This window comes from Chironomus tepperi, unplaced genomic scaffold (genome assembly GCF_022539635.2).
Source record: "Chironomus tepperi strain 1889 unplaced genomic scaffold, CSIRO-AGI_Ctep_v1 contig_298, whole genome shotgun sequence".
NCBI classification, from domain to species: Eukaryota; Metazoa; Arthropoda; class Insecta; order Diptera; family Chironomidae; genus Chironomus; species Chironomus tepperi.
The window spans coordinates 299,315-317,947 of NW_027226420.1; the positions used below are offsets into that span (position 1 = coordinate 299,315).

General features: G+C 32.0%; 1 protein-coding gene across 5 annotated transcripts in view; it reads left to right on the plus strand.

Moving 5' to 3' along the window:
* The window catches only part of spri (Src homology 2 domain-containing protein sprint), a 34,942-nt gene that overhangs the window by 9,475 nt on the left and 6,834 nt on the right, over positions 1 to 18,633 (plus strand). For 4 of the 5 annotated variants that reach the window (XM_070642422.1, XM_070642426.1, XM_070642425.1 and 1 more), the window contains 7 exons: positions 1,794 to 3,056; positions 3,454 to 3,646; positions 3,731 to 5,018; positions 5,100 to 5,288; positions 13,990 to 14,438; positions 15,922 to 16,314; positions 18,353 to 18,542. In XM_070642422.1, coding sequence (XP_070498523.1) covers positions 1,794 to 3,056; positions 3,454 to 3,646; positions 3,731 to 5,018; positions 5,100 to 5,288; positions 13,990 to 14,438; positions 15,922 to 16,314; positions 18,353 to 18,542 — 3,965 coding nt within the window. The remainder of the gene's footprint in view (positions 1 to 1,793; positions 3,057 to 3,453; positions 3,647 to 3,730; positions 5,019 to 5,099; positions 5,289 to 13,989; positions 14,439 to 15,921; positions 16,315 to 18,352; positions 18,543 to 18,633) is intronic. The other variant, XM_070642423.1, reaches the window with a different exon arrangement.

Here is an 18,633-nt window from a genome sequence, read left to right on the forward strand (position 1 = left end):
TTTTTATGCAATTTTTTTTTATTTACACACATATATAGGAGGTATGGCAATCGCGTGTGTTTATCCACAAATGTATTTTTTTTTGCAATTTTTCATTCATCCTCTTCTTTTTTTCGTGCACAAACTTTACTTCTGTCTCTCTTTATTTTCATTTTATATTCACACTGTATATTAGGTATGAATAGGTAGATCTATGTATGATTACTTTTTCCTTTTTCGAAGAATTTAAATTGCTTTTTTTTTTTTTACAAAATTGGAAGCTCAATGAATGTTCATGTGTAAATGACTCTCGAGTTACGTCTTTATTTTTTACATACTGGCGCTGGTTCGTTTGAATTTTGAATAATATTAGTTTGGATATTCGCTTTGAGTATGCTGAACCGAGTTAAGTGGAATTTTAAATTATTCGTGACTTTTTTTGGGTACGTTGAACCAGTCTTTGTCGTGCTTATGAATCTCTTTTGAGAAAAACCCACGAAATTATGCTTATCTAAGTTTAAATCAATCTAGAACAATGAGAATAAAATACGTTAATTTTTCAAAAATTTGAATTTTACCGCACTTTTTCTTTTTGTTTGTTTACAAACGTTAAAAAAGAAAAATTGTGTTCAAAAATATAAAAATTGAAAATTTATAGTTTTTAGTCTATTAAAAGCAGTTTATTAATACATAGTGACATCAATTGACACCCATTAAGATGTGGAATGCATCAGAATAGTTCAATAATGTCAAATCTAGTGAAAATCAAAGAAATAAACAGAATTTTTGTCCAAAGATCAATTTTTTCATCGCAGTAAGCAAATCAAAGAAAATTTATCGAGAAAAAGTACGAAAATTTCCCATTTAGATCTAAATTTAGCCTGTGCAAAGTCATAAACATACCTACATGCATTTTATAGTTCAAATATTTTGATTTTTTTGATTGGTGTGAATATGCTTGCAAAAAACACAATATTTTGATTATTGCGTGCTGGCTTTTTGTGTATATGAAACATAAAACATGCTTTTTCACATTTCAAAAACTGGACCTGTTATCTTTTCTCCGGTGCTTTTTACATAGTAAGATCAGAAGGGGATTTGTAATGGAAATTGAAATTTAATGCCATTTTTTTTGTGATCTCTTGAACTGTCTCTTTTTTCAACTGTACCCTATTTCTCCCCTCACAAATGCGGATGAAAATCATCATCATCATCTCGTGTGGATTATGTTTCAAGTAGATTAATTACATAGGAAATAGATGCTATTATTCATAACAGCAACACTTAACTCGCATCATTTGCATTATAATCCCCTTTCATCCCCAAACAAGTTATGGACAACAACTTTTTTTAGGGATCATGAAAAGAATGGCCATTAAACGGGGATGCTGTTCGCTTATGTTGTACAGAATCTTTTATATATACCTTCCTTATATCCACTTTTTTATGATATATGTGCGTTGTTAAAAAATTTGTATACAATTTTTTTACGGACGACGATTCCATAACTCTTGAGTATTTTCCCGATCGGCACATGTTGAGATGCTGTCCATATGGCAGTCAAACGGATGATTCAAGCTCCAATCACTTGACAGTGGCAGTAACTCGATACCAGCGGCTTCTAAACATCCAGCAAGCCACTTGGTTCCAGCGTCCACCAAGCAACTGTCACTGCCAAGCCGACAACATTCCAACTTATGCCGATCGGGCTTATTACTGTTTGTTGTCATGCTACACATTCCACTATAAGAATATAAAAATTTATCAGCATCTTTTCTCTTTCTCTTCATCATTTATTCTTTTCATATGTGTAGGTCGATTGAAGACAACAATAATAGCCAAGAGCCACAAGATCAACATACACCTGAAAGTTTTTATGATGACGTTGAGAACATTAACATTAAGCCAGACGAGTTAGCAATGGACATAAATAAAGAAAAATCAGATGATGAGGAACTGCTTTTATCGAAAGAATTTTTAGAATCGGCGGCCGAAGAGAGCAGTTCAGATGGAGGTGTTTTGGCCGAAGGCGAAACATCAAGCAGTGAATCGGAGAGATCCGGTTCGCCAAGTCCACAATGTGATATAAGTTTAATGGAAAGATTATTACGAACTCATCCCGTTTGGTTTTTACCATCACTACAACGTGGAGGAAGTGTCCATTTATTGCAAGGAAAAGAGATTGGCACGTTCATTGTACGTGGTTCAAGTCAGAAGAATACAATGGCAATATCAGTGAGATTACCAAAGGATGCTGGTCCATACATTGAACATTATTTAATTCAATCGAATAATGGTTTATTAAATCTTGAATCATCGCGTTTTAAATTCGATTCAATTCCTGCACTCGTTGCTCACTACTCGAATTGTTGTGATGAATTGCCCGTACAGTTATCACTTCCGCGATGTCTCAGAGATGCAAAGAATCGACAACGTCTCATGTCATTAGCATTACTAGGACCAGAATTTTGGAGATGTCCAGTTGCATCACCACTTCAGGAAGATGAAACATCATTAAATAGTCAGATTAAGTCACCGACTGATACAAGTGGCATATGTACAATGGCAGAATTCAGCTCAATGAAACAAAAGAACAGTATTTTCACAAATAATAAACTTAATTTCAAAAATAACAATAACAATAATCAGCAAATGTTAGATACACCATCCGATACAGCTAGTCTCGGTAGCTTTCCAGCTAGTGGCGGTGCATCAACAATATTGAGTCCACAATCAGCTGATAATGTCTTTATAGCAAGTCCCAGTTCAGATTTTTGCAATTTAAAAAGCAATAGCAATTCGATTAGCAATCTAAACAGTCCGTCGGGCATTATTGGAAAAACGAGTACGTTTAAAGCTCAAACATTCTCTATGACTTCTTCCTCCACTTCACAGCAACAACTGCCACAACAACAAAAATTACTTCAAAATCGTACGGTCGATACAAATGCAGATTTTCAACACCATATCGTATCGAATGATGCTATAAACAAAAGGGATGACAATCTCAATGAGGAATTTGTTCATCGTACGCGTCCCACTCCTCCAAATACATTAAATTTAGCGATTGCTGGCAGGTAAATATGACAAAAATATGCAATATCAAATTTTTTTTAACAGCGACCATAACGACGAGCATGAAAATATTTGCTCAACAGATTATTAAGGGAATTATGGAATCCTTTTGTCGCATTTTTTCCTCAATCAAGACGCAGCTTCCGATGGTTCATAAAAGAAAGTTAAAGACATTATTTTCAAGGTCAATGACAATATTTTATTAAATTTAGAAGCACTTTATAGCTATAAAGTTTCATATTTTATAAAGGCAAATGCTGTCCCGTACATGAATATGCTGAAATGTCAATCTATCGGGTCTTGTTATTTCGGCGAAATGCGATAAAAAAACATTATATGCTGTCATTTGATCTTATCATATTTTTTTGCATTTTTAACTGAAAAATTGGATATTTACAGAGCACCAGTACCACCAAAGAGATGGCTTAAACCATGTACGCCAACAAGTCCATTTGTTGAGCAAAATACAGTACAGACAAATAATAATTTCACTGTTACTACCACCGTCACATTTAATGTTGCAAAGCAAAAAAGTCAACATAAACAACCACAGCAACATCACACGTCTGAAATTGAAATACCACCGCGAAATGTAAGTAATATTTATTATTATTGTCATTGTTACTACTCATTATACATAACTATTATGTACTGTGCTGATTACATTTTTAAATAGATAATTTATCTCGATACTAAACAGGTTCCAATTATATCTGAGCGTCTATCGCCGGAAGGCGGTGAAAGTAAGACAAACAGTGATTCAAGTTTACAAAAATGGGAAGCTGGCAAGTCATCATCAATAAATCCATTCAAGACCAATGAAAGTATCCGCAGTAAACGGCATAATGGAAGCAGTAGGCGGAAGGAGTCAAAACATTATCAAGAGTCAGATATATTGGAATCACCATCCGTCTACATGGAATATTGTCGTAGTAATTTAGGTGATAAAATTAGTGATTATGAGGATTTATGGACACAAGAGAATAATTCACGCTCGAGTCTACATATTGCATTTGACCAAAATAACCAAAACAATATCGTCAACAATAATACATCAAAGGAATGTGAAGTATCAACGCCTATGGTGATATCTCCACCCCAACAATTTACGCCGACTTCATCTATGACACCAGCATTAATTGGAAGTGAAATTGCCATAACAACAAACAGCTCCACACCACTACAACCAAAAATACCATCAATCTTTGATAGTAATAAAAAGAGTCCCTTCTATTCAGATCCAGTTGATGCTGTACCAGTGTTTCCACAAATTGTTCGACGTGAGCCAAAATTAAATCCACTACCAAGTTTTCATCGATATTCAGAACCACCAAAGGGACAATTTGAAGATTTAAATTTCCATATATCATCATCATCGTCCCCTATGGCACATGAGAAGGGTATTCAACAACAATCGTTTATTGCCGCATCATTAGACCATTTAAAATCAATAAATAAGTCCGTAAATAATCAAAATCATCGTCATCGTTTAGATCCAACATGGACAGTCGATAGCAGTTGGGAGTTTGTTGACAAAAATGATGAGTCATCGGAAAATGGCTCAACAAGAAATTTGAGACAAATAACGCCTCAAAATACTCTACATTATCAAAATACTAACAATAAGCATCTACAACATCAAAAATTCAATACAATTGAACGTAATCAATGTTCAATAACCGTCGATTCATACTTAATGAACAGTAAAAAATCTAATATTTATAAATTGGTTGCTAAAAAATATCCTGATATTAATCTGAAGGGTGGCATGACAACGACTCAATCAAATATACCATCGACATGGCAAACATTCGAAAGCGATGGAAGCAACAAGTTTCAAAGATTATCATCTTATGATAATGTAATCGAGCAGCAGTCAATTTATGGCGGGTCAGAAGATGGAACTTTATTCTCTGAACCATGGGACAGTTCACAATGGGATTCATTCTTTCCGACAACGGAGGGTAAGAAGACATTATTTACATCTTACATTTGTAGCTTTATGCTCATTTATATCTATATCCCTCTCATTTGCACATAATTAGATTCAAGCACCATTCATTTGTCAAAATGTCGACCAGCAATATCTGAGGACGAAACAATTATCGAAGATTCTAGTGCCATTTCAAAAAGCAATGTCAATACAATACAGCGAAATCCACTACTTCAAACACATAAAGTCGCGACTGTCTTAAGACATCGAAGCGGATGCTTTAAAGATCGAGAAATTTTAAGTGAGTAACTTTATTTATAGAATTATTTAAGTTGAATATAATCATGTGCATAATACTCATAACTTGGATGTCTAGCGAAACGAGTCAGCCTGAACAGATTAGATGACTATAAATTCAAGTTTATTGTCTCATATAAATGCAATTACAGGATAAATTTAAATTGAATTATTTCAATAAATTTCACAATATCTTGGCGTAATATTGGAAGCTAAAAGACACAATGTGTTCAGATTTTATTGAAAAGCTGGCAATAATTTAATCTTACTGTCTGCTATGCTCAAATGGTAAATAAATTTGTTTGAAATGTGGCGGTATAGAGTCGCGAGCGTTGTGTGAAAGCTTGTTATGTTGTCAACAAGGTTTCTAATGATTGAGATGTTAGTTTCTAGTGGGAATCGAACTGCCGTCCTAAGAGAAGGGTTTGCAGATTTTCGGTGCCATGCTTAATCACTCGGACGTAGGATCCATACTATAGTCCTGGTAGATTCACCTGCATATCATGCTATACTGTAACATGAGTTACTTTGTTGCGGTATTATCATTGCAAAGTTTGGGGTAGTTCTGGTGCTTGAATTTTGAATTAAGTCGGGCTAACTTTAATCTCTGAATGGCGCCAATCAATTAATTGGTCCAAAATCTGGTCCCCGGCCGCCAGTTCTCTAATCAATCGAATCAATCAAACCGAATCCGACAACAAGTAAGTGTCACGCCAACCTGGGGTCAAATTTGATCGATTAGTTGATTTGTGCTATTCGGGATCAACTTTTTCATACAAAATTCTAATTGACTTTGGGTAATGTTTTAAAGTTCTGTATAATAATAAGCTTAGTGTCGCTAAAGTCCTTAACAATCCGAACTGGTAGAAGTTCTTGAAGGATAGAGCCGGCTTTAGACGTTCTCTCTGCATGGTAATTGACGTGCGCCACATTTAAGGAAGTAAGCACCCTATCAGACAAAGAAAATGCTTTCATATTACAAGACCACTACGGTACCTAAAAGTGGTATATTTGTCTGTTAGGGGTAAATGCCAAGAATCATTCTAAAAATAACCCATATGGATTGGAACAAGCTTCAACTATTAAACCATATGTCTTGTCAAAAACATGATATTTATTGAACTTTCTCCGATATACCAAGCTCATAACATTTCCAAAAATCAACAACAATACATTTCCATGTCTTCTTTACTATGTTTTTTTTATCTTATCTGTATTTTGGCCATATAAATCCATATTGCAACTACAAAACAAATAAATTTTATCGATATTGTGGAAATATAAACAGAAAATACCTAGAAAATTTTATACGTAGATCCTTGTCTATAACTATGATAATAATTCTTCCTCATAATACCCTTAAAATTGGATATTATAATTGACTTAAGAATATACTTTTTTTATTGGGTACCATAATTAATTTAAGCTTTCGATCCGTCCCTTTTCTTGAAAGTTTTAAGACATAAACAGACATAATTAGAATTTATTTGCAATATTATTGTTGTTGCTATAAATATGAAAATTAAGGTACAGCCAATATTAGGTAGCAATTACATCATCCTTTTTTTGCTATTATAGCCAATATTTGCATGTCTGTCTCAATAGACTGTCTCTGTGATTCTCAAAAAATTCTCAAAAAGGATTGTTTATGATGCGTCATAAACTATTTCAGACGGGGTTAGTTTGCAGGTTAGGTAACTGGAAAATTGACATTTTGGACAATCCCCAGCCTTCTCTTGATATCCGGCGTACCCAAAGTTCCATCGACCACCACTCATACCCTCCCTTCCTCCTATGAGTGTTACTTAATAAGTGTACAGTCCCCAAAAACCTTATCATCTCTCATTCTCCCATCCATACTCTCATCGATAAGCTTATTTAGACTAAGTAGACAAAAAAAAGTTTCTAAAAAAAGGAAGAACAATGAGATGAGATTTGTTTTGGGTGCGGGATTTAGGTAGAGACAATGAGATGCATGACAAAAAAAAAATTATAATGAGAAACTTTCATTTAAAAAGACATTCAGTATCGTTTTGGAAATTATTGGATGCAGTTTAGTGCATTTAACCTCTTAAGTGAAAAAAATCGAGTTAGCAAAAAAAAAAAGTTCTACTTTTAGATGATTGAAGATTTCATCATCTGATGGTTTAATTAACGTTTAATATTTGTGTCAATGAGAAATTTTCGATTTAAAAGATTTGTAGAATCCGGTCGAAACCGTAAATCAAATTACCGCGATGTGGTTCAAAAAGTTATTACTAAACAGCGATATCGTCGTGAAGGAAAAAGTCGAAAAGAAGCAACGTTTCAAATGGTTTGGATTAAAAGCAACAGATGAAGACCCAGAGCAGCCTGAATTGAGAAATGAAATTGATGTTGTGCCAAGAACTGAAATTACGGCATCACGCCAAGCTTTAAATAATATCACGCTTGCATTAAACAATGTTTATGGCGAATCATCAGGAGAAAGCACAAGGAAGTGCCGTGATAAGGGTGACATAAAAAGTGGATGTGACAATAAATATTGTTGTGGAAGTCAATGTCATTCACATGGCAAAATTGATGATGATGCAAATGAATCAATTATTGATTCGAATGTAAACAAACGTGGACGAATTAAAGGGAATAAGCTTGACTTTCCCGGTTGGATTTTAGTTCAAGATGATATTGAGGAGACTGTACCAGTTGTTGTGGATATGAAAGAAGTTGATCCAACTGATGATATCAAAGAGATTAAGTCAGTTGAGGATGCAAAAACTGATGGAGATGTGCCTTATTATCCTTTGGTGCTTATGTGTCCACCTCCAATTGATCCTGAATACCTAAAATCGACACTTAATTATCAATATGTTGATATTAAGACTAGATTTTATCAAGTTCAGTCAGCACTTGAGCATTGTTGCTTAAATCCAAATTACAGTATTGAAAATTGCAAGAAATTCAATGAAAATTTACGTGCAAGAAAGAAGCAATTCCCAGAAATTGAACCTGAATGGAAGTTGCAAGACTTTAATGATGACAAAAAGCATACAAAAATGTCCGACGATACTGCAGTAATAGCTGAATTCTTCAAGCTTCAAAATAATGACGGTATAGCTCATACGTACATTGAGATTCTTGAACCCGGTTTCGACCAAACATTCGCTCATGATGACAAAATAGTTAAAAAGCTAAAATACAGCAAAGGAAAGGAAATGAAGGAAAAAAGTGGATTTGTATTTGATCTCAAAATACGCATCAAGGATTTCGTCGACGATATTATCAGAAGGATAAGTAAGTAGAACGAACTTCATGTTTATACATGTCCAGAAATTTCTCTACGGAGTTGGATTCTCTCTCTTTTTTTTTTATCTATCTTCTTCTTTATGATAATTGTTTCTGCTAAATAGCATAATCTTTGAAAATTTATCCTAATTTACATAATACGCAGTCATAAAAACTAATAAGCAGATTCTTGTGCCCTTTTGAGTAATTTTTTTTTTTTTTTTTGTTAAAAAAGTTTTTTTGTGCTTAAATGTGACTCTCTTGGGGATCAAAGCTTATTGCAACATAGAACAACAAGAAAAAAAAGTCGTAAATGCTTCTTCAGCATTTTTTATTTTATTTTATTTGCCACTTCTTCTGCTTTCGTTTTTTTCTCTCGTTTATTAATTTGGTAAAGTGGTAAAGTGCACACGAAAAAGGAAGGACGTCTGCTATGGACATAAATATATTTTTTTTCTGTCTATGGCAAAATTATTGCTACCTTTTACTTTATTTCATTAAAAAAATAAATGTTTATATGTTTTTGAATCTTCTACCTGCACACGTACTATGCTATAAAGCTATTACACTGTTCTTCCTCTTATGGGAATCTAATGGGGAGAACAGAAAGATGGATTTGAGTTGGGAAAAAAAGAGGGAAAAAAATAATTGAGTCATACACATTTGCTTATTAAATGGAAACATTCTAAATGCCGCACTGTGGGACGTTCTGAAGGATTACCTTGTTTAAAGTTCTTCTGTTTAGATCCTTATTTGTACTAGAAACTGGATACGACAAGAAATTTTGAGATTTTTGGGAAGTGATAAGAAAAGTTTTAGTTCCTTCTTTTACGTCATAAAGACTTAATGACTCACAATCTATTTTTGTCTATAATCTATACTTGGCATCCCTTAAGTACTCTGTCTACTGTAAATATCGATGATAAATATTTTAAACCGGAAAAAATCCGGATGTAACAATCACTTGTCGCCCAATGTTATGGTCTATTCTTAGTTTTCAATGAGTAACTGATGTTTGGATGTTTGGCTCTCAATTTTTGCTAAAAATATAATTAATTCTCATGTTAATTGACTTTTATCATCTTAGTTATGATGTTAACTTACATTTAAGCTAATTTGCTGCTAATTAATCTTGCTAGAATTTGATTAAATAATGAATTCAATTATTTTCCACGTTTTTCTAACAAACAAAACAAAACTAAAAGGATAAGTTCAGTTTGTGTTGATGGATTGAAATTTTAAATTTCAAAAAGACGTTAAAAGTTAGAATTTGAGAAACACGTTAAAATTGTTTGTAAATTACAATTTATGCTTTGTTTTTCTGACCCAAACATTCAAAAACAAACAATTGTCCACAAACAATTTATAGTAAAAACAATCGACGAATATTATAACACAACAAATACGTCTTGTTGACTTTTTTATGAGACTAAACGCAACAAGAACTTTTCTATACAATGTCAATGTTTTGCAGTTTATTTTCATATCTCGTTCACAGTCTCTTAGTTTATGTTTTTCAATTGAGATGGGATCACAAAAAAAGGGAAACAAAAACATCAAAAATTGTTGAAGAGCCAGAGAACGAGGAAGCAAGTAAAAGTCGAGAATGGTTGTTGTGGAACTGAGCAAAAAAAAAAGTACTCCACCAACCAGTGTTTTTACGAGCACTTAAACTTTATGTTTTTTGCAATAAAAATATTAAAAAGCATGAAGCAGATAGGGAAGTAAATTTATGCCTCAAACACCATAAATTCAATAGCTTTTCTCAAAGGGGAAGCAAAATAAATAAAAATAAGGAAGGCAAAAGTATCGCGAAAAATTTGAATTATGAGTGCAGTAAATATTTTACCATAAGACACGTACTATATGCCTGTCCTATAAATTTAACATCTTATGAAGAGCTTATACACGTTTAAATGTCTCTTATAACACCTTAAAATAGCAGTTGTTATCTATTCTTTTATGTACTGTATTATTTATAGACAGCTAATAATGATAAAAATCAATTATAAAGTAATTCAAATGCAATTAACGATACTCGAGACTTTGTCGTACTTTATGGTGTTAAAATGCATGGGAGATAAGGGAAAATTTTGTTGACTTCCATGCTTGATGTTGTGCACCTGATCACATTTTTTGGTTTTATATTGTAATTTATTCCAGGTTTAAGGGCTTTTGTTGGATATATTCTGCCGTTTGAGAACTATTGCTAATAGGCATGATGACAATAAAGGCAATAAAAAGTTTAAAATTTCGAACTCATTTTCGAAAATTCGAATTTCGAACTCATTTTTGTTATCGAAAATTTGAAAATTCAAATTTATTTTCAAAACTTCAAATTTCAAACTTAATTTCGAAAATTCGAATTTCAAACTTATTTTCGAAATTTCGAATTTACTTTCAAACTATTCAATCTGAATTGGCTATAGTTGTGCAAACAACACTAAAATTTAACCCAATCCAATAAGTCATAAGGCCACTCCATTTCCCCCACAAAATTTATTGAGCAAATTATTTTAAACCGAAGTCGTTACAAAATTTATTAGGATCGATTTGTGGATGAGTCCATAAAAATTGCAGTCATAAACAAATAAAAACCTCACACCATAGAATCGTGGAAGTTTAAATATAAAGTAATGAAAATTATGAGTGGTTTTACTAAAAGCTTTTAGATCACCATGGAAGTCCTCCTTCTTCTTCTACCTTTCATCATCATTCTTTAAGTTGTGGATAAATAATAAGAGCATAAGCAATTTTCCATGGAGAAAATTATTATAAAATATAAATCCAAATGTGGTATTATAGTAATGCTGCTTGCTGCTGCTGATGCTCAAGGGTAGGAGTGTAAACGACATCATATAGTTACCGAATGCGATGAGTTTTTTTTTTGATGTCATAAAATTAAGAATTTTGAGCAGGTGTTTAAGGAAAACAATGTGCATAAAACACTTTTTGCATAACATAATATTACTTACAATAAGAACATTTGTGCTTTCACAGAGCATTTTGAATATGATTTATTCTCATCTCCATGTGTCTGACACTTACACGAAGTAGTAGAATGGCAATAGCAGCAGCAGTGGTTACATGCAGATGTAAAGCATTCGTCTTATGAATGAAGGAAGTAAAAGGTTGTGAAATTTTTTTCCACATCTTTTTCGCTTCCCCCATCAACGTAGAAGATTCACGATATTCTCAACATTATATGCCTACACAACGAAAAAAGCATTACTTTCAGGCAATGTCTATTGATTTAAGAGCATCGTGCAGGGGTGAACAACCTGGGGGTCGCGGGAAATATTCTTATAAATGCCATGAATCGCATGCCGTGTGCGACTTCAATAAAGCCTTAACATCAAGTTGTCCCTCAAAAAACAAAAGGTTGACCACCCCTGCCATAGTGTATGCTATGGTACAATGTATTTTTAGCGGAGGGAAAAGAAGATGAAAATAATATGTAATAATGGGCAATGATGAAGTCATTTGGAGTGAGTCGTTAAGGGAAAAAGAGCATTTTCAATATAAAAACGGCACCATACATGCTTATGAAGGCAAAAAATAGGGATTAAATCAGAATTAAGACGACCACAATTTTATGGCACTTATATTTTCTCAATAAACAATCTCACCGCAAGATGCTGAGTTTATGTTGAATGAGAAAGAAACATAAAGAGTCATAGCGATGAAAACTTTTAATGTAAAATATAAATCAAACTTAATGAAAGAAGAAGGAAGGAAAATTTGTTTAGCTGAAAATGCTGAAGAAAAAATTCAAAAATCAAGAATTGTCGTTAAATAACGGAAATTATTTGAATTTGAATCATTCAGCATTGAAAAATTGTCGTTAATTAACGGAAACTATTTGAATTTGAATTATTCAGTGCAATTTATTGAAAAATTGTCGTTAAATAACGGAAATTATTTGAATTTGAATTATTCAGCGCAATTCAGCAAAATATTTTTTTCAAAAAATTTTGTAACGGAAATTTCTAAAATTTTCAAAAAATTGAAAAGATTCTTAAAATCGCTTTGTTTGTTGAGATTCAGCATTCTTACTCTTCAGAAAATTCATTAATAAGTTACAAGAAGCAAAAATTCAACAAAGATATAAATATAAATGTTCGTACTGAATGAGAAGACATAAAACTTTCCCATTCTTTTATCATTATTTGTAATGTTGCTTATCACAAAATTCGATTATTGTTTCACAAATTTTTCTCATCTTCAAAATTGTGTATTTTTTTCCGTTCTCTTCCATCCACAATTCCCCAAATTCATTTTTCTTTTCTGTCTTCTTATCGAGTATCAGTGATGAAAAGCAAAATGACTTTTCATCCCTATAAATATTATATTGTGTGTATTAGAAACCAAAATCGTCTGTTAATCAATGGTCAGTAATCTAATACGAGTTGTGTCATTGATGGCAAATAAAAGTTCTAAACTGAGTATGTAATTGAGGATTGTTCACTTGTGATGTCAAACTGCAGCTTTGTAAACTTAAAATAGTTTTCGTAACGGTTTTTTAAAATTCAAAAATCATTGATCAATTTGGTTAAAAAGAGGAAAATGTTATTGATTGGAAAAAAATCTTAAATTAGCTTAAATCCATCCATTTTCATCGATTGAACTCTTTTATCTGGTAGATTTCAATTCATATTATTAGTTCTTACCTTCTTATTAGTTTAATTCCATTGCTTTAATTGATTTTTTAGTGAATTTTCTTTTGATTACTTTCACGAACTGCAATTTTACTTGACAAAATTTCGTTAAAAAATTCAAATTTTAGACCACCGTTAAACATTATTTCGACATTATTGACCAAATTTCGTTAAAATAAATCAAATTTTTGACAACCGTTAAAATTTTTTGAATCAAATAATCATTGAATCACATCATTTATAAACGACCCAATAAATATGTGAACAAGGAATGTTTACTTTATTCGGAGAAATAGATATCATGATCATGGCTTGTCTACACATATTTGTGTAAATACAACATAAATTTCTTCCGGTTGTAAGTACGAAATAGGGAATAAAAAAAAACAAAAAATTCTACGCATAACTAAGACTTTAATTCCACTTACATACTAAGAGAAATTGTTTGCATTTAGACTGAAGTAATATTTAGTAAATAAACAAGTCGTAAAGGAACAAGATGAGAATTTATTCTGTATTTAAGGGTATGGCGAACACGATGATGATAGTAATTACTTTTCTGTGTCATACAGTCAGTCATGTCTTGATATTCATTGAAATAAATTACGTCGCATATTTCTCACATGATTAATATTCAGGCGGGAAGACTCTAATCTCACATCTTAGGTCATATTTACTATTTAAGTGATTGTAATATTGATTTTATTTTGCATTTGTCAACAGATTTCTTTAATGTATGCCTATAAACTCATCTCATCTCTTTAATTAAATTTCTCATTATAGAACATCCACGAAACAAAGCCGAGCACAATGATCCAAGCGGTGCCATCGAGGCATACACATTAGCACTTGCACAGGATGAGACATCGATTTTCGGACAAAATATTCACAACTTTATAGCATGTACACGCGAATCCAAAGAGAAAATACCACAAAAAGTTATGCGTAATATGCGACAATTTATGAATGGAATGAAGAACTTCCTGGCTAAGCATGGCGAAAAGCGATTTGATGAAGAGGTTGAGAATGCACGATTAAGTCTTAAAAAGGATGAATTTTTGAATCTCGATTCCATTCTGGAAGGTGTTATGCATCAGTTAGTTGTTGTGCCATTACGAGAGTATTTAAATGAATTATTTGTGGATTATTATGGTGCCAGCGGTGATATACAATTGATATTTGACAATATGCAATATACTATCAACAAAGAGCCACAAGCATTTGGTATTAGAGTAAGTACATTTTAGAGATTAGTTCCTTTTTTTTGTTTATAAATTTTCATTTCTAAAGATGGTAGACGTGGAGGGGATGAAACTGATGACACAATAGACAGTATGAAAAAAGAATCAGCACATGCTATTGACAGCCATTACATTAATCCTCCCCCATATATTTTTGTTGCCTCTTCCATGTATTGTGCGTAGATCGTATTTGTAAATTGAAATATAGTCGAACCATGCCTTGCTATAAAATAAATCTCGGATCGACTGCTGATGCACAAATATTACAAAAGGGTGGGTCTCAATAAGTATGAGGATGCTGCATGGGGAGCTATTCAATTGAAAATTAAATACACTCATAATAGTGAGGGGAACAAGACGGAAGTAAAACGACAGTAAATCATATTTTTTTCCTATAAATTTCCATATTTCTGCAAAATTCTTTTTCCACTTGATTGTCTCGTAACAGGCAGTAGATAAATCGAGTATAATTTAAAACAATTTCTGTATGTCTTCCTGGTAGTCATTCTGGTGTATCACGTTCCGGAAGCATTGGAGTTAGCTTCCTTTCGTTTCGTTTAACAAATATATTGTGTAGACAAAAAAAATAACATCCAAACGAAGAAGGAAGCGGCAAAAAAAAAATAGGAGAATGATTTTCATTAAATGCTATTATGTGCTTTATGTCGACCGAACGTGCCACACAACAAACATTTTTTTAAGTGCAATTTTCTATGGACATGATGTTATTGAAGGTTATTTTTGGCTACCTGCCTTTAAAACTCTAAAACTCTAAGGATGAAGCATGTAGAGATTTGCAGGATATTGCATTTTATGGCTGCTATTTTGTATAGTAACCTAAAGATTTTGAATGTTGGATATATACTGTCATTAGTTAATTAAAGTAAATTTACTTTTTCAAGTGGAAACATCATTGACGTTGTATAAGTCATTGATTTTGAATTTCAAATAGTCGTTATAAATTTAAATCAAGAAAAATCGTTATTTTCAATGGTTTGCAGATGAATTGGAATCTTTGCATTTAGATCCAGACTTGATTTAGATTCTCTTACTGGATCTTTCTATTACTGTCCAACACATAATTTGATTCCTACTGGATCTTGTTTTTAAGATACAAAATGTTATTTAAACCTTACTGGATCTTAATATTATCATTCAGGATTTACCTTTAACTATCCTGGATCTTTATGTTTTGATCTTAGACGTGATTTTGATCCTGAATTCATCTTTTCTTCATAAATCTATTCCTTAATCTCCGCGGGAAAATGCGCCTGATTCTTCATATTACATCAGTAACTGCCATCTCTACTACCATTTTTTTCACTTTCTGTGTCTCATACTAAGAAGAGAAGAAAAAAATTCTCTTCTTTGGTTTCGTCATGCACGCCTATCAGTAAAATATGTGTCCTGCTTGTCATTTAGCAAATGAGTAATTATTTATAAACGTTTCTTTCCTTTTTTTCTCATTATTTAGAAAAGCATCAAGCCACCACCACAGAATGTTATAAATCGTGTATCATTGCTGTTCGCTAAGCTACAAGAAACTGAATTGCCATTGGAAAAATTGGATATACTTTTGAGTGCTGTTACCGTCATCCTTGATAATACAATTGATATGGAAACGAATCTTACGGATGGAAAACATTTACTTTGTGATGACTTTTTGCCGCTATTTGTGTATGTCATGTGCAGAAGTGGCTTTCATTTTGCGGAAATTGAGGCCGAATATATGTGGGGATTGATGCATCCAACACTTTTGTCCGGACAATCTGGATATTATGTGACTTCATTGTGTAGTGCTGCACTCATCATAAAGGATATTAAATCAAGGATAGATCAAGAGAATGCAGATGGTGGATCTGTTTCTGTAAGAGAAAATGATAATAGCTTTGACTCTGGTTATCAGGGTTATGACTCGATTTAAGAATATTCTTTGTTTTCTATCCATCTTCTTTGCTTCTTATCATTATCATCATTTTTCTTTTCTTTCTTATTTTGATTATAATTTATTACTTTTTATGATTTATTCTATGTTATTAAGTTTGAATATTTATTTTATTACTGGGGAGTCTACGATTTGAATAATACAGCTTGAAAAGAATATTGATAAATTTCCGTTACATTTAAATTCAAATATTTAGGTTCAATCAAGTTCAACATTTTCCGTTACAATTAAATTCAAATATTTCGGTTAAAATCAAGTTCAAATATTTCCGTTGCATTTAAATTCAAATATTTCCGTTACAATTAAGTTCAAAATTTTTCGTTACAAATAAATTCAAATATTTTTGTTAAAATTAAGTTCAAAATTTTCCGTTACAATTAAATTCAAATATTTCCGTAACAATTAAGTTCAAAATTTTCCGTTAAGTTCAATACAATAAAATTCAAATATTTCAGTTGCAATTAAGTTCAAAATTTTTCGTTACAATTAAATTCAAATATTTCAGTTACAATTAAGTTCAAATTTTTCAGTTACAATTAAGTTAAAAATATTCCGTTACTATAAGTTCAATCAAACAAAATTCAAATATTTCCGTTACAACACTATTCAATATTATTCAAATCATGGACCCCCGCATATCTTATGCTAACAAATGAGATTAATTTTGCTCTTTCCATTCTAATTTTTCTTTCTATTATTGACATCACTTTATTCTTGAATATGCTAATAAATTACCATAATATTATATTGTTTTCTTTTTTTGCATGAAACATTATGACTACTGCTGCTCTTACTTATTATTATTTTCACTAACATGCTTTCTTACTAACAAACTTTGAAGATATTATTTTTAATGCTACAATTCAAGTATTCTCTAAAGAAATATAATAGAGTTACCGTGAATGTAATGAAATATTCTTCCTCCCTCACTTCCGTTCAGTTTTCATTCATGAGAATATCAAATTTAAATTAAATTTTATAAAGCTTCCCAACTTTAAGATTCAACAGAATGTCACTTAAATGGAAGAGAGATGAAAATTCTCGCTGAATATCATTTATAATATCATCCTTTTTTCAAGGAAAAATGAATAATGTTCTTTGAAAATGTTTTCATCCTAGACTAGCTCCCCATTTCGACTGCCAGAAGGAATTATGATTCATCTTCAGTCTGTCTTTCGTTTCTTGCCTTGACTTTTCTTTTCATGCTTTCGTGGTTGTACTTTTAATTGGCATTTTGACAACATTCAATGCTTGCTTAATGTTTTTGGGATGTTCATCAATAATGTGTTTGGTTAAGTTAATTTTCAAATAATTATTAACCGTTATTTTTCAAAAAATCAATTTTCGAATTTCTTGTGATCTTAATTTTCAACTTTTCGAAGGTTTTTTTCAAATTTTTTAAGATCGTTAATTTTCATATTTTTCAAATCGGTAATTTTCAAATTCTTAAGTTCTATGCTTTTCAAATTTTTCAAAACCGTTAATTTTCAAATTTTTAAGACTGCTATATTTCAAATTTTTGAAGTCCGTTATTCTTCCAAAATGTGAAAGTGAATTTTCAAATTTTTGAAGTCCGTTATTTTTCCAAAATTTGAAAGTGAATTTTCAAATTTTTTGTGGCCGTTTATTTTTTGAAAAATTATCGAACGTTATTTTTCAAAAACAAATTCTAGTAAGCTACCAAGTCACTTAAGAACTAAGCCCAAAATTTTCAATAAAAATATGACGCAAGCAAGCAGCCCACCTCATACGCTAAAGGTCGCTTCTTTCGTAAATTCATTGAAGCTTTAAAATCATGAATGTTCAGTCAATGAAGCTTTTTCGGAAGTGTTTTAACAGCTAACGCAATTATTGTCGAATGAATGAATTACTGTTGCTCATCCAATATCCTTATTCCTTACTCTTGCTTTTTTGTGGTTGACCGAAAAATTGAAAATTGTGACTTTTTTTCATCCAACAGTCAAATATTCCGCTTGAATGCTCAGTACTTCGAATCATTATACCAGATGAATACAATGGATCTATTCAAACGAAAACGATTCCTGTTCGTCCACATACAACAACACGTGATGTCTGTCGAATAATTGCACACAAGAGTCAAATAACGAATCCAATGGATTATGGCCTATTTAAGTTGATAGATGGAGAAGGTAAATATTTAATTAAGAAATTTTCCTCATGTGCTGTATGAATACCTTTACTCTAGCGTGGATTATTAATGCTTTTCTAATGATTTATTCA